General features: G+C 49.7%; 1 protein-coding gene across 1 annotated transcript in view; it reads left to right on the top strand.

Annotated features, from left to right (window-relative positions):
• ABCC12 (ATP binding cassette subfamily C member 12) overlaps nucleotides 1–14684 on the top strand; it is a 56950-nt gene that overhangs the window by 15287 nt on the left and 26979 nt on the right. Inside the window, 6 exon segments of the mRNA XM_058527755.1 lie at nucleotides 178–285; nucleotides 2317–2592; nucleotides 6081–6152; nucleotides 8577–8701; nucleotides 11918–11990; nucleotides 13715–13918. Of these exon segments, the coding sequence (XP_058383738.1) occupies nucleotides 178–285; nucleotides 2317–2592; nucleotides 6081–6152; nucleotides 8577–8701; nucleotides 11918–11990; nucleotides 13715–13918 (858 nt within the window).

Here is a 14684-nt window from a genome sequence, read left to right as displayed (position 1 = left end):
CTATCCCTAATTTACCAACCCATGATTTCTGAGCCATGAAGTGAAAAAACTTGTTCCTCTGAGAATCCCGACTGTGTCACCATTTCTCATCTCAGTAATTTAATCCCCATGAATATAATGGTTCAGAGCCAAGGCAATATCTCATCCTAAAGCCTTTACCTCTCTTTTGTTCCTCAGGCATTTAGTGTGATTGCCATGTTTAATGTAATGAAGTTTTCAATTGCAATCTTGCCTTTCTCGGTCAGAGCAGCAGCTGAAGCCAATGTTTCTCTAAGGAGAATGAAGGTATAACTAACACTGAGTGAGTAGGGAAGAGAGATTTCATTTTCGGGTGGAGAAATTCTCAGATATGGGGAAGCTGTGTCAACCTGTTGGAGGGCTGGGGGACATTGGGAGAAGGCCCTCCATTCAGTGTTGGATTGATAAATGTTCCCCAAGGATGGTATAGGCAGAGTTTTATAGGTGGTCTGCCCTTTCATTAAAAACGAGATAGAATCTCCATACATGGAGACGCTGTTCCTGACCCTCTACCCTTTATCCAAATCTTAAGTTGTTCCAGGAGTGGGGTTGGGTTTGCCCTGAGTCATCCCCCCTTTAACTACCTAGTTTGTCCTATAATGGATGTGGTGATGGGAGTGATGAAGAGGGTGGTGGGGACACCACATTTGTGCAATCGTTTAATCACTTTATTCATTCATCAAAGATTTACTGTGTGCTTCCTATATGCAAAGCATTTTGGGAAATGCAAATATAAGGAAGAAAGAGTCTTTACTTTCAAGATCCTCCAATCTAGTATAGGACCAATAATTGCTATCTGCAGTAAAGATGTAAATGACATGCAAGAAGGGCAGATAAAGTGGTTTTGAAGTTGAAGCAAGAAAAGGAAAAGGAGAAGGGCATTCCAGTCAAGAGAACAGCATGTTGAGATATCCGTGAACTGATTGAATGATCTTATTCACCCAAGCCAGAAATCTGGAAGTCATCTTAATCATCCTAGGTGCCTGTATCCTTCTTCTCCTTTATGATCCACATCCAACCAATCAAGAACTCTTTTGACTTGTCTCCTGATCACTGTATTCCCCCAATTTTAAGAGGCACCATTTGTAAGATTGGATTGGAAGGTACACTGCTGACTTATCACTTTCTAAACAAAACACGAGAATCAACACCATCACACTAATTGTATATATTATTACATCAGATGTCTTAGACTAGAGGAACAATGCTATTTCTTGACTCTTCCACTTCCACTCTGTCCCTATTGCCATCACTTTCATTCAAGGCCTCATCATCTCTCATTGGAACTAACACAGTGACTTACGAACCAATCGTCCTTTTCCAGTGTTGTCCTCCTCAAATCCATATTGCACTCAGCCCCCAGAGAGCTGTTAAAATATTGGTCTGACCACTGATATTCATCTGCTCAAAATCCTTGAATCCTGTCCCCTCCAGGACTGAGCCTGAGCCCTCTATCAGCAGGTCCCCAGTTATGTTTCCACCTCATTTCCTATCCCCTTCCTACCTTGAGCTCTGGGCCTCAGTAATCCTGAATTGCTTGCTTCATGCTCCCCACCCCAACAAACCACGCTGTTGCATGTTTCCTTGCCTTTGTTCATACTATCCCCTCTACTAGAAAGCTCTCAACCTCTCTCCTCTCCTTCATCTTTGCCTGCCCAGGACCAGTGTAGACTCAGCTCAGGCATCAATTACATGGACCTCCAGATTGGGGAGCCATGTGTCCCTTCTCTGGCAGTTACAGTATGTTGTCCCTATCACATTTCACTGAAATGATTTGTGCATGTTCCCATCTCCCCCCAGACTGTAATCTCTTCAAAGACAGGAACCATGCCTTATTTATATTTGCATTTCTGCTGTTTACCCCAGAATCTGGCACAGATTAGGCACATGGCAAACATTTTGTTGAACTGAGCTGAGTGGGGACCTAAGAAGAGGACACAGCAGAGTCCCTGGGCCCTGGTTTCATAAACATTAGCACCAAGCAATGAAGCCAACCACCCAAAGACTTGCAAAAGCTGACTATCTTGGGCACGAGGGTAACTGCAGCTGGGATCAGCACTTTCCAATGTGGGTGACCTACATAGGCCTGGTAGTTAAAGAGGCATCTGTCCTAGATAGGATGAGCGGGTAGACTATTTCTTCTGCAGCTTCTCTGAGGGGAATATCTTCAGAATATCTTTCCTGGATGTCCTAGGTAGAATTGCCAAGATTATGATTTGGGGTCATTAGAAGATATATTGGGATAATTCTTGCAAATGGATGATGTCTGCCCAGTTAATTTTGTTTCTTTAATCTTAGAAAATTCTCATAAATAAAAGCCCCCCATCTTACATCACCCAACCAGAAGACCCAGATACTGTCTTGCTTTTAGCAAATGCTACCTTGACATGGGAGCAAGAAGCCAGCAGGAAAAGCGACCTAAAGAAAACACAGAACCAGAAAAAGCATTTTCTCTGGAGACAGAGGCCAGAGGCATACAGTTTGGGTCCACCAGCCCAGGAAGTCACTGGCCCAGAGGAGCAAAGTGGCAGCCCCAAATCAGTTCTGCACAATATAAGCTTTGCCGTGAGGAAGGTGAGTATGTGTTCTAAAGGTATGACCTCCATCCTGCCTCCTTGCATTGCGTGGCTGTGGCCTTCTCAAGGCCTAATATAATTCAGTTTGAGCTGGAGGTGGTGGTGGGATGTCTCTAAACAGGCTGCTTTTCTCCCCAAATTTTAAAACTCTGTACGTGAACAATGGAGACATGTCTTCAAGCCTGAGAGAAGATGGTCGTTATATTAGTACTGATCTTCAAATTCCAGAGGAGTTGGCAGTCCATTGCAATGTTGAATGGATAATCCATTTCAGGTGGCTAGGCTCAAACTGGCTAACTTTTGTAAATCTTTTCAGATTTGTTCTTAATTTCGCATTGGAGTACTATGATAGGTAATAATAACTGACAATTATGAGCACTTATTATGTATCAGGTACATGATTAACTCCTCTAACCACCCCAATAATCCTCTGAGGTAGGTACTATAGCCACCCCCACTTTATATGAGGAACGTGAGGCACAAGGAGGTTAGATGACTCGCCTGAGGTCACACAGCTAGCAGGAGGTAGAAGTGAGCTTCACACCCAGGGCGTGTGGCCCCGAAGTCTACACTCTTAACCACCATGCCACACTGCTCTTGTAAAAAGCAAAATGAGATCAACAAGCAACCCAGCAAAAGAAGCCAGCCAGAGTCTGTTGGCTGCTCTCCTCCTCTGAGGATTGGGGCATGGATTCTGTAGAAAAAGCTCTGCATTTAGGGGATGTTTGGCCTTCTCCTGCATATATTCCCTTGCCCTGGGAACTCAGCAGCAGCGCTCCCAGCTGGCAGTGTTGATTCTGCTGCAGCGGGCTCAGCATTAATCTTGTGCCCAGTATTTTAATCTCCCATCTTGTTGACTCACTCTTTCCCCATGTAAGCACCAGAGAAGGAGAGGTTCTTATTTATTATGTGATACTAAGCTCAGTAGTTGGCATAGAGTGGTACCTCTTGTAGCTAACAAGGCTGCAGTGCCCAGATTGCTCCAACCATGCCTTCAGAACTATTTATTCCAAAGAGGCCTCAGTGAACTGCTCTCGTGTTAGAAAGGAGCTGCCTTTTGGCCCACCAACTGCTTTCCTCCTTTTCAGTACATTAGTAACTCCTGGGCTTGTGTATTAAGGACATGGTCAAGGTTTTGTGAAATAAGTTGAAGGTATAATGGGGGCAGCACAGCGTCATGTGGATTAAGGGCATGCCTCTGGAACCTGGTAGACCTGGGTTCCAGTCTCAGCCACTTACCAGCTGTGTGACCTTGAGTATATTGCCTAACCTCTTGAAGCCTCTGTTTCTTTACCTGCTCCATGGATATTTTAATAATGGTACCCACTTCACAAGGTGGGTGTGAGAATGGAAAGAGATGCAGTACACAAATGCTAAGCCCATAGTGAGTCTCTGCTGATGTCAGCCATTGGTGTTGCCTTTTTCCTCTGACAATCATGTCCAGCTTAAGTGCTGCCCTTAAATGTCCTAAATTCAGGTCATCCGTGTTTTTCCAAATTTAATTCCATGATTCCATTAGACTGTAGCCTCCTTGAGGTCAGGGCATGTATCTGTTTTGTCCATAGGTGTGGCCTTACACTGAGCCCAGTGTGTGGCACAGAGTAGTTCCCAATAATGTTTTCTGAATGAACAAATGAATAATCAGAAACTCAGGGGGTGCAGGCCTCATGGATTTCCTGCTGAAGACAAGGATAAACCTACAAGGCTCAGACCGAGCCCCAAGTAGTAGATTGGACTCAAAGGAGAGCCAAGTGCCTAGGGAGGCTGGATCCTTACCTGTGGGTCTCTTTGTCCCAATGTTTATAATGCCCCAATTTCTTAAAGTCCTTTTAGTGGAATTAAGATGGATCAGCTTCCCTTACCTGTGGCTTGAACGATGATGTGGGCTCCATAAGGCAGGAACCACATCTGCCTTGATCACTACTTTATCCCCCATGCCTAGCATGGTGCCTGGTGTTCAGTAAAGATTTGTCAAGGGCATTAATGATGACAGGCAGCAACTCTCATGTGCTGGGAGTGGCAGGCAGGTGATGGGCCCTTCTGGTCCAGCTCAGGTGGGAAAGGAGCCATATTTGGCCCCATGCTGGGCATCTTTTCTCGACGGGATGCAGGGAGCAGGTCTTAATGAGAATGTTCTTATGTTTCAACTGCAGCAATGCAATACCTGCTTGAACGCAAAAGTGGGCATGGGCCCACCTCAGAGTCTCCATATGGACTCTTTCTCTCCCTGCAGTGGTTCCCCCCAGATATCTACATGGTCCACTCCCTTGCCTCCTTCTGGTCCTACTCAAATGTCACCTGTAGCAGATACTGTCAGTGACCCATCCATGTGTCCTGCCATCTTCCAACTGCCAGATCTGCATCTGTGCCTGAGGGCCCTCCCTACCACCCACAAAGAGCCAAGATGTCAACAGCTGAGGGAGAAACTCTCACTGACTGTTGGGTATTTATCCCGACTCCTTCAGCCATTGAGAGGATAAAACTATATTCAGCTCCCCAGTTTCCTTGAGTTTCCCAGCAGGGTTGAGCTCCATGTGCCTCCTCTGGGGGCTGAACTAATAGTGTATCCATGATGGGCCACCTTCCCTTTCCTGTATCATTTCCCCTCTTGCCAGCTGGGGTTTCCTGCCTGCCCCCCCCCCCAACAAGTTACCTTCACTCAAATTCTTGATTCAGGGCCTGTTTCTGGGAGAACTCCAGCTGAGACACCTACCTCTCCAGTTAGGCCCCCGCCCCATCTCCTCCCTGCTTTGTGTGTTCTCATGGCGTGCACCTGACATACTCCATATTTCACTTGCTGACTTTGTTTTCTGTCTGTCTCCTCAACTAAAACACAGCTCCATGAGGGCAGACCGAGACTTTTGTCCCTCGTGTTCATAGCCATATTGTGCTGTTGCTGGTGCCCAGCACAGCGCCTGGCACGTGGCAGGCTCTGATTTGTTGATTGAATTAATAAATCTGCAGCTGTAGAATAATCCATGATCCCGAGATGTTGGAACAGTGTAACCGCTCAGTAATTTCAGATTGAGTTGTTATGGTGGAAGGATACTTTAAAAATGACTTTTGAAAAGCATCTGACTCTCCATACTTCAAAGGCTATCCCCCTAGGTTGTGCAGACTTTAACTTCCATTATATTTGCTTTCCTGGAGTCTGGGCACAGGACAACCCTCATGTCCAGGACCTGTGTGTCCCAGACCAGCACAAGGCTGTTTCACATCAGTGCTTGTACATGATTTGTAGAAGCCCTCTGGGAGCTCTGCTCTGCTGTGCAAGGGAAAGCACTTAATTAAGACTTAGGTTCCTGCATCCTCCCGGGCTGTGTATCAGGGTTGGGGTGTGAGGCTGCAGCTGCCACCTCACAGAGCCAACAATGACCTGTTGGTCACCGCCTGGCCTGGCCAGCGCAGTTTGGGGGCAACACCTTTGGCCCCAGATCCTCTAGGAACTGGGAGAATGACTGTGTCTTTTCTTTGTTTCTCTGGCAGGGGAAGGTCATGGGAATATGTGGGAATGTTGGAAGTGGAAAAAGCTCCCTCATTGCAGCTCTCCTAGGACAGGTAAGCTGTGTGGTGAGTGCTGTGAAGATGGAATGTTAATGTGACAATGAATTGGTTCCCCGCCTGCCGTGTTTGGGGCCCTGTGAGGACGGTGGAGCCAGCGGCTGGGCTTGGCTGCACTGGACTCTGTGCACATAGTTAATGATGATTTCCAGGAGGTCAAAGCACTTGGCAGCTCCACGCCTCTCGGCCAGGCGGAGCCGAGATTTTCACACACTCTTGGGTTTACCTCCTAAGGATGTGTGTTAAACGGTGACTGCTTCCTTGCCTAGAGCTCTATCTTGGTCAAAGGAAGAGACAGGTCATTAAATCCGTGCTTTTTCCCATGACTTGGGCTGTCCTGATTAGAAAGGCCAGAAAAGCATCTTGGCAGGGAAGGACCCAAGAGCCTGTGATTCCTGATGACTTCAGATGCATTTTTCCCTCATCCACCTCCACATCCCCAGGGTCTGCCCAGAGTGCTCCTCCATCAAGCTTTCTTTGATGAAGGAGTGGCTAAATGAACGCATGAACTAAAGCAGCAATGTGCCCCCAATTCTCTGGAAACCTCATGCTAGGAAGAGGGAGGAACCCAGGATTCTTACCCCTTGTCTGCTATTTCCAGCTGTGTGACCCTAGGGAAATGGTCAAGCCGTTTACTGTATTCACAGGCCTCTAAGTTGCCATGGTTTCTCATCCCAAATGAATGAGAAACTTTCTGGGGAAAAAATATTAAGTCCTCTTTCTCCCACTCTGTGTTCTAAAGAGAACGTTGGGCACCTGGGGTTGCCTTTGCCTGCAGCAGGGAAAGAAGGCACCTCTGAAGAACTGAGGATGCGAGGCTCAGAAGAGCCCCTAGACAGGTGGCTTCTCTTGACTCATTTGTAGAAAAAGTGACAACTTCTGTGCCTGAGGGCAGAGGTGGGAGCTGAATCAGGTGAGCTCCTGAGGTCACCCGTGCTCTGAGATTCTGTGTGTGCGCCTCTGTGATAACCCTAGGGTTGGCAGGCATCTTACAGGTGACCCAGCCCGATTCTCCACCTAATGATGTGAACACTCTGCTCAGATGTCTCCAGATGGAGAACTGATTACTTCACAGCCAGTTCCCTCTTTGGAGAGTTTTGATGTATATGGGCATGAAATTTGCCTCCTTTTCACTTCTGCCTTTGGCCTGCTCTTTGGAACATCCCAGAGAAAATAAAATCTATCTGCCATGCGACAGTGGTGGGATTAGGCCCCTCACTGTGGTCACTGGGGAGACAGGGTGGCAGTGTGCTTAAGCTAGTGGGCTCTGAACTGCCTGGGTTCACCACCTGCCTCAGCCTTGTGCTCACTGTTTAACCTTGGAAAAGTAAGTTAACTTCTCTGAGCCTCAGTTTCCTCATTTGTAAAATGGGCCTAAGGAGGTTTGTGGTGAGGATTAAATGAGATAATGTATATGATAGTTGGTTATAGGATAATTCTCAGTACTAAGCCTGGTGATCAGCATTTAAACAGTGCCTGGCATATACCCTATTCATTTGAGCTATTATTATTCATACCATTATTGGTATTAGCATTCTCTCTTCTCCAAGTCTAGTGTTCTCTGTCCCGTGGACCACTCCTGAGGTGAAATGGCATCACAGCCCTTGACCACCTTGGCTATCCTCTTTCCCTGTCCCCAACACACTGACGCTGCCCAGTACACCTCAGCCTTGAGCACCAAGGCCTGCCTCGCACATCCCTTCTCCTGACAACTTTGAACACAGCCTTACTACTAGCGTCTACCGCTACCTGTCGACACCCACCATGTGGGCCACCGTAAAGGAACTTATGTATTCAGGGTCACAGACAGGAGCCCATGCATGTTTTCTAATTGGATTGCTCAATGTTTTAAAAGTCCAAAAGTTCCACATGAAACTAGATTTTCCACTTCTCTTGAAAAATTAGAAACTCTGGCCACACCAGGCCAGCATCCTTGCATGGCACCAACTGTGCAACTGAGTCGAGGCTGCTTCCTTAAGATGGCGCCTCAGGGCCACCATCCACAGCACTGCAGGCTGTGCCCTGCCCCCGGGGCCTGGCTGAGGAGAGTGGGCTCAATCGGTGCACCTGGAGGAAAAGGAAACCTTTGTGGTGGGTCCACCCAGAGGGCGTCCTGTTCTCATTGCACGAAGCTGCTGTGTGTGCCAGCAGCAGCTCTGCAGCCTATGCCCTCCGGCTTGCAGCAGGACTCACCACAACCTCTTCTGGAACATTCCTGCTTGGACCCTTGCCGATGTTTGACTTTTAGACCCTTGATCTGCACACTTGGGCTTTGCAGTGTGTGGACAAGACATGCTGTAGCCTGCTTGCACCTTCAGAATTAATGATCATGGAATAAGTGGGTGGCGAGGGTGCAATGGGCCCCTGAGGAGAAGTCTGCAAGGTTTGGCTTCTGAAGCTTCTCTGGTATTGTCGCTGCAGATGCAGTTACAACAAGGGACCGTGGCAATCAACGGGACTCTGGCCTATGTTTCCCAGCAAGCATGGATCTTTCACGGAAATGTGAGGGAAAACATACTATTTGGAGAAAAGTACGATCACCAAAGGTAATGTTCACTTTGAAAGCATGAGGCACTTTAGTGTTTGGTATGCTCTCCTACAAAGGCTGATGCCACCGGTAATGATTGCTGAGTGAGTTTCTTTAATGAGTTTTGATTAAACATTCACCAGATCCAAATGAGAGTTGGTTTTTCTCTTCCTGACCCAAGAGTTCAGGAGAGGCACATTCTGCAGACCTGCGCTCACACTCTAGGAAGTGGATGGAACCGACACTTCCTTCCCAGTGCAGAGCAGCATATGTTCTGAGGTTCTCTGTAACAGTGCATATGTTGTGTGACTGGAGAAGGATGAATCTGGCAATTTTGCTTTAGGCCAAGTAACCAAAACTTTGCTTGAAATCGTCAGCAGCAGGTATGCAAATTAATCAGCCCTGAAATTATTAATTGACATCAGAGCTATTAGGATATATTGCTGTTAGTGTCCTCAAAATGATCTAATGGAATAAAAACAAAGTTCAAGTCATAATTTTTGGATACACTTTGGACCATTATCTTTAAGCCCCAGGAAGTGATAGCTTCCTATGGTTCTTTGCTGCGTTTGGTGTGCTGCCATGTACATTCTCTCATTGGAGTCCCCAAACCATCCATTTAGGGAGATCTTGGCATCATGATCCCATTTTACGGATGAAGAGGTTGAGGCCCAGAGAGGACAGTTGACCCACCCAAGGTCAAAGCTATTAAATAGCAGAGCTGAGTCTTGGGCTCTAGGCCAGCATCATTTGTTCTCACTGGAGATGTCTGACAGCTGGGTCATCCTGAAGCCTCCTCAAGCACCATGATGCTGAAATAAAGATATAAAGTTGGTTTTATGAATCTGGCTGTCAGCTCTCCAACAGCGGTCTGGACTTGCACATGTTATTGTCTGAACCCACAAACTCGGTCCTTGCTGGCCAGCATCAGCCAGTGTGTGGGTTCCCAGCAAGAACCCACTTCTTGGGTTCTTGGGAAGAACTGTTACTTCCCCTCATTTTCCCTGGCCATAACATCCTGTCACCGGGAGACTCAGGAGTGGCAGGAAGATATGATCAGTGCAGGAGTCCTTGGCACCAGCTGAACTGCTCTGTCTCCTGGCCTGCCTTTGCCTCTGCCTCCTCCCAGCCCCACCTGGATTGGCTTCTCGTTCCGTGGAAGCAGGCTAGAAGGAGGGATTCCTGTCTTTATCAATTAGGATGTCAGTGGGCAAATATTTACTAAATACCTGCAATATACAGGACCATGGGGGACGGAGGGTGGCTCAGATATATGTTTGCCCTCAAGGTGTTCCAGTCTGGAAAGGGCAGTAAGAGATGCATAGAAATGACAGTGCACCAAGAAGGAATGTGCCAAGAGGCAGGAGACTGTGCCGGATTGTTCAGAGGCAGCAGAGATCACAGGAGGGAGCAGACAATGGTGCTTGCATTGGGCCTTGAAGGATGGACCAAGCATCCTTTGCACATGGCATCTCTAGCAGAGGTTTTGCCCCTAGGGTGGACACTGTGGCTCTCAGGGCCACAGGAGGTAGGAGAGTGGAAGGAATTTTAAGGTGGGGGATGGTGGTGGCAAGGGGATGAAGATGTGCTGATCAGTCTGAAGATTGGTAAAGGTAATAATATTAATAAGAACCACCACTGATGGAGAATTTGCAGTGTGCCAGACATTGTGCTAATGGCTTTACATCTGTGTTCCTGCTTCATTCTCACAACCCAGTAAGAGTTATTAGCCTGATTTTATAGAGTGGAGAGTGAGGATCAGGGAGGCACAGTCACTTATCCAAGGTTACCTAGCTGGATTCAAACCCAGATTGCTCTGATTCCAGAGCCCCTGATCTTAACCTCCATGTATACCAGCTCTAAAGTTGGCACATGGGCACGATGCTCAGGGCTGTGCCCAGCTTCTGCTCTAGGGCGTCGAGTGCCGCTCCTTAGGATCCTCTTTTCTCAATGCATGATGATGGGCAGGCCTCACAACTCAGACTTTGCAAGACATACTTTCCCAGTAAAGGGCACCAGCAAGAGAGCGCCCCCTGAAGGGCAGTTACCCATGATCTGCCTGCTCACTCTCTTGCTGGTGGATCCCAATGATGATGATGATGGTAAGGATATCAATCAGTCAATCAGTCAACCAATCAACCCCCATGAAGGCAGGCAGCCCATCAAATGGGACAGAAAGTTATGGCCCAGCAGCTCCTTGGATGGAGCCACCTGGCACACCAGGGAATTCAGAGCAGGAGCCAGTTCCTGAGGTGGCTGTGTGTGGTACTCTGGTGCCCTGGGGAAGATTTTATTTACAGGGGGGCCTGTCTGAGTGGGATCGAGGTACAGAGAAAACCAAGAGAGAAGGGTGTGGGATTCTCTTATAGCTTAGGAACTGTACATCTCCAAGTTCCTACCCACTAACTTATTGACTTTTCTGGATCCCTTGATGTCGGAAGTCCCCAAAGAGTGGGACTGGAATCATGCCCAGTGGGTCACAGGACCTCCAACTTTGCTGTCCTTTGCAGGACAAGGTGTTGGTCCCAGCAGTGTGGCTGTTGAGAGGTGGTTAGGGACTTGCCCACCAGACTCCCCACAGACTGGCCTCCAGAACTAGACTGGGGGTGAGGCTGAGGGGCAAAACCGAGACGTTGGGAGGTTCAAGGAGCTGAGGTCCAATTCCTGCTTGGCCTCTCTGCCCCTCAGGCAGCTTTCTCTGTGCCTCAGTGTCCTCAGGTGTCTCAAGGGGAGAAAACCCTGTTCTCTCCAACCTGCTAGGAGAGACTGGTGGATAGAGAAGATTCGTGGAGCAGAGGTCGGGGTCACCATTCATAATCAACCAGCCCTCTGCTGTTACCCTCCACCCACACACATCGTCTCTTCCGTTCATGGTCCTACATCCTCCAGGAAGCCTCCCCAGCGACCTCATTGGTGACTTCCTTCTCTGACTCCCACAAACAGTGCTAGGAGTCGGCACCCAGTTTTTCCTTCATGGGTTTCACATACACTGATTTCATCTTTCTCGCATAGTGGGAGGCCTGTGAGGGGAGTGGCCATCCCCAAGACAACTCTGCATCCGGTGGGGGGTGCCCAGGGGTCCAGGGGAAGCTGCCCTTGGACATCACAGACGAAGCAACTAGCCACGTCCTCGCCTTGCCCCAGTGACACCAGCAATGCCTCTAGAGGCAACCCCGGCAGCAATGGTTGTAGGGCATTTTTCACCGTGTCTGACTTCTGACCTTTGCACCCCCAGGTATCAGCACACGGTTCGTGTCTGTGCCCTCCAGGAGGACCTGAGCAGCCTCCCTTATGGAGACCTGACCGAGGTGAGCAGAGCTGGGAGCTCAGCCCCACTGCAGTGGCATGGCAGCCCGACCGCCCAGGTCCAGCTGGCTGAGGCTCAGCAGGCCCCAGTTTCATCCACATCTGGATGCCCGGAGGACAGATAGGTCCAAGGAAATGTGGGGCAGTCAGGTTCCACCATCCCGAATTCTCCATCTGGCCTGTTCCTGGGGGATATCAGAATGGATGTGGCACCAACTCCACTTGTGTTGGCTTTAGTGTGGTCACTCCTGGGCCACTCTCAATTTGCTTGTCATCTCAGGGAAGGTTTCTGGCAAAATCTGCTTCCTCACCTCACGGGTCAGCTCTGCCCTGCAAAGACAGAGGTCCAGGGGTGCTGCATTGTGGCTGGAGTCTCAAGGGTCCTTTCTTGCTTCAGTGGCTTTGCCCAGCTCAGGAATATAAGGGTCACCTCCAAACACTGCCCCCGGGATGCTTGTCCAAAGAACTGGCTGGGTCCTAGGCTGAGCCTGCCAACTCAGGTGACCCAGGAGAGTCACTGTGCCGCCTTCCTGTCTCCCCATCCCAGTGCACCCCTGCACGGTCTCCCACTCTGCCCAGGAGCCCCAAAGGAGACCCAAGGGCTAAAGCGTCCTGAAGAAAGACCAGTTCAGAGCACAGTGCCTTTCTCTGCTGGTGCCCTCCATGTGCCTGTGTCAAGGAAATGGCCACCACAGCCTTCCCGGCCTGGCCTTTGTGCCCCCCTACTGCAGCCCCAGCCCACCCTTCCAGGGTTGACTTCTACCTACCCCTACCTGCCCACCTAAGTGCCCGCTCACCTCCCAGCCTCGAGGCCTCTGCTCCTTCTATCGTTACCAGTCGTCAAGTTCCAACCTCAAATCCACGCCCTTGAGGAAGACTTTCCCAAGTCCCATGGTCTGAAGTACTTGTCCCAAAGTACCCAATTATGCTTCTCACTTGTCGCTTGCTAAATTCTGCTTTGTGCCATTATTGTGTGTATAACTAACCACACACCCTGCTAACATGCGAGCTCCCAGTAGAGAGGGGACTTTGCTAGCCCAGCTCCATGTGTCCCGCCCCATTGCTCAGCCCAGCACCCGGCTGAACATAATAGGGGCTCACTTTGGGGTCAGTGGATAGAACTACCTGAAGGAGGCAACTCAGGATTTTCATCCTTTCAACAAATACTTACTGAGCCCCTGCTCTGGGCCAGGTGTGTGCCAGGCCTCAGGGATGCAGTGAGGAACAGGCAGACATGCCTCCCATCTTCATAGAGCTTAGGGTTACCTAGTGGGGGTGGGAGCTGATCCACAAGGAAGCAAATAGAGAGCCCTCTTGTACCTCTGCTCCCAGACTCTTCTCCCTTCTGTTCACGCGTCCATTCTCCCAAATTGTCGAGTTTTTCCCTCAACAATTCCCTTTGGTTTTAATGGTCAAGACATAGTCCCTCCCTATGGAATATGCACTGAGACGGGCTGTTGTGAGCCGGGTACCCCTCACTCAACACTGGAAAGAGCTTTTCCCTAGTTGCCACTGCCCATCGGGCTCCCTGCAAAAGTGGAGTCTTCCACTTCCCAGGGAAACTGATGGGTTCAGGGGATCCCTGTAAGGGTTGGAGGAGCTAGGACATGGTGATGATCAGTCTGCAGAAGAGTCTTGAGAAGCTTCAGGAAGCTCCTGCTCCCCGAGGACAGCAGGGTGGTGAGTGGGGCCCCATGATGGACAGTAGCATTGCCCCTGTCTGCAGATCAGGGAGCGGGGCCTCAACCTCTCCGGGGGACAGAGGCAGAGGATCAGCCTGGCCCGCGCCATCTACTCAAACCACGAGGTCTATCTGCTGGATGATCCCCTGTCGGCCGTGGACGCCCACGTGGGGAAGCACGTCTTTGAGGAGTGCATTAAGAAGACACTCAGGGGGAAGACCGTGGTCCTGGTGACCCACCAGCTTCAGGTGACTGAGATCATGGGATGGGTGGCGCCTGAGTCTCCTGTTCTGCCTGAACCTGCATCACCCATATGAGGCTGTTGTCACCTGGACACGGTGGGGGAGGGAGCAGGGCACGCAGGAGACACTGGTGATTCTCCCCAGCCACGCTGGCTTCCACATAACCCTGCCTGCTCCTCTATCTGCATGGCCTCTGTGGGTCCTACCTCGAGCTCAGTGGGGCCAAGACCTTTCCTCCACCAGAGGGTAGATTCTCCAGGAGCAGTTGACCTCTGTTTGTGGGGTGGACATGGAGCATCTCCCCCAGCTTTGGGCCACTGGTGGTGAGGAGATGGGAAGCCAAGTCGAAACAATTCAGACCCCACTCTTCCTCTAGCAAGGGCTGGGTGGGCCTGAGGCCAGAGGTGCCTGGGCGCGGACGACAGAGGGTGATGGACTCCTTGGAGGAGGGAGCAGATAGCCCTGGCATCACTGCCCAGGGGAAAGGGACTGGAGGCTAGGACTTGGGGCTAAAGCAAGAAGCTTCTCCCTGCTCAGAGCCACTCGCTCAGGCTTAGGAACATGAATCTTGCCGAGGAAAGTGACTGGGTTTGCCCTGAATGAGCTTGAGAATTTGGCAGGATGAAGACAGTTGTCACTGTGTCAGCCTCACCTGGTGGGAATCCAAGCCCCCTCCACTCTGAAACAAACTAGATTTCCCCTGTCCTACACTGCCTCTATCTCCCCTCTCCACAACAAGTCCCCAGAAGTGTGTGGGTATATGTGTGTGTGT

The sequence above is a fragment of the Diceros bicornis genome, chromosome 32 (assembly GCF_020826845.1).
Source record: "Diceros bicornis minor isolate mBicDic1 chromosome 32, mDicBic1.mat.cur, whole genome shotgun sequence".
NCBI lineage: Eukaryota > Metazoa > Chordata > Mammalia > Perissodactyla > Rhinocerotidae > Diceros > Diceros bicornis.
The sequence above is the reverse complement of the archived record's forward strand: the minus strand, read 5'-3'. Positions and strand labels throughout refer to the sequence as shown.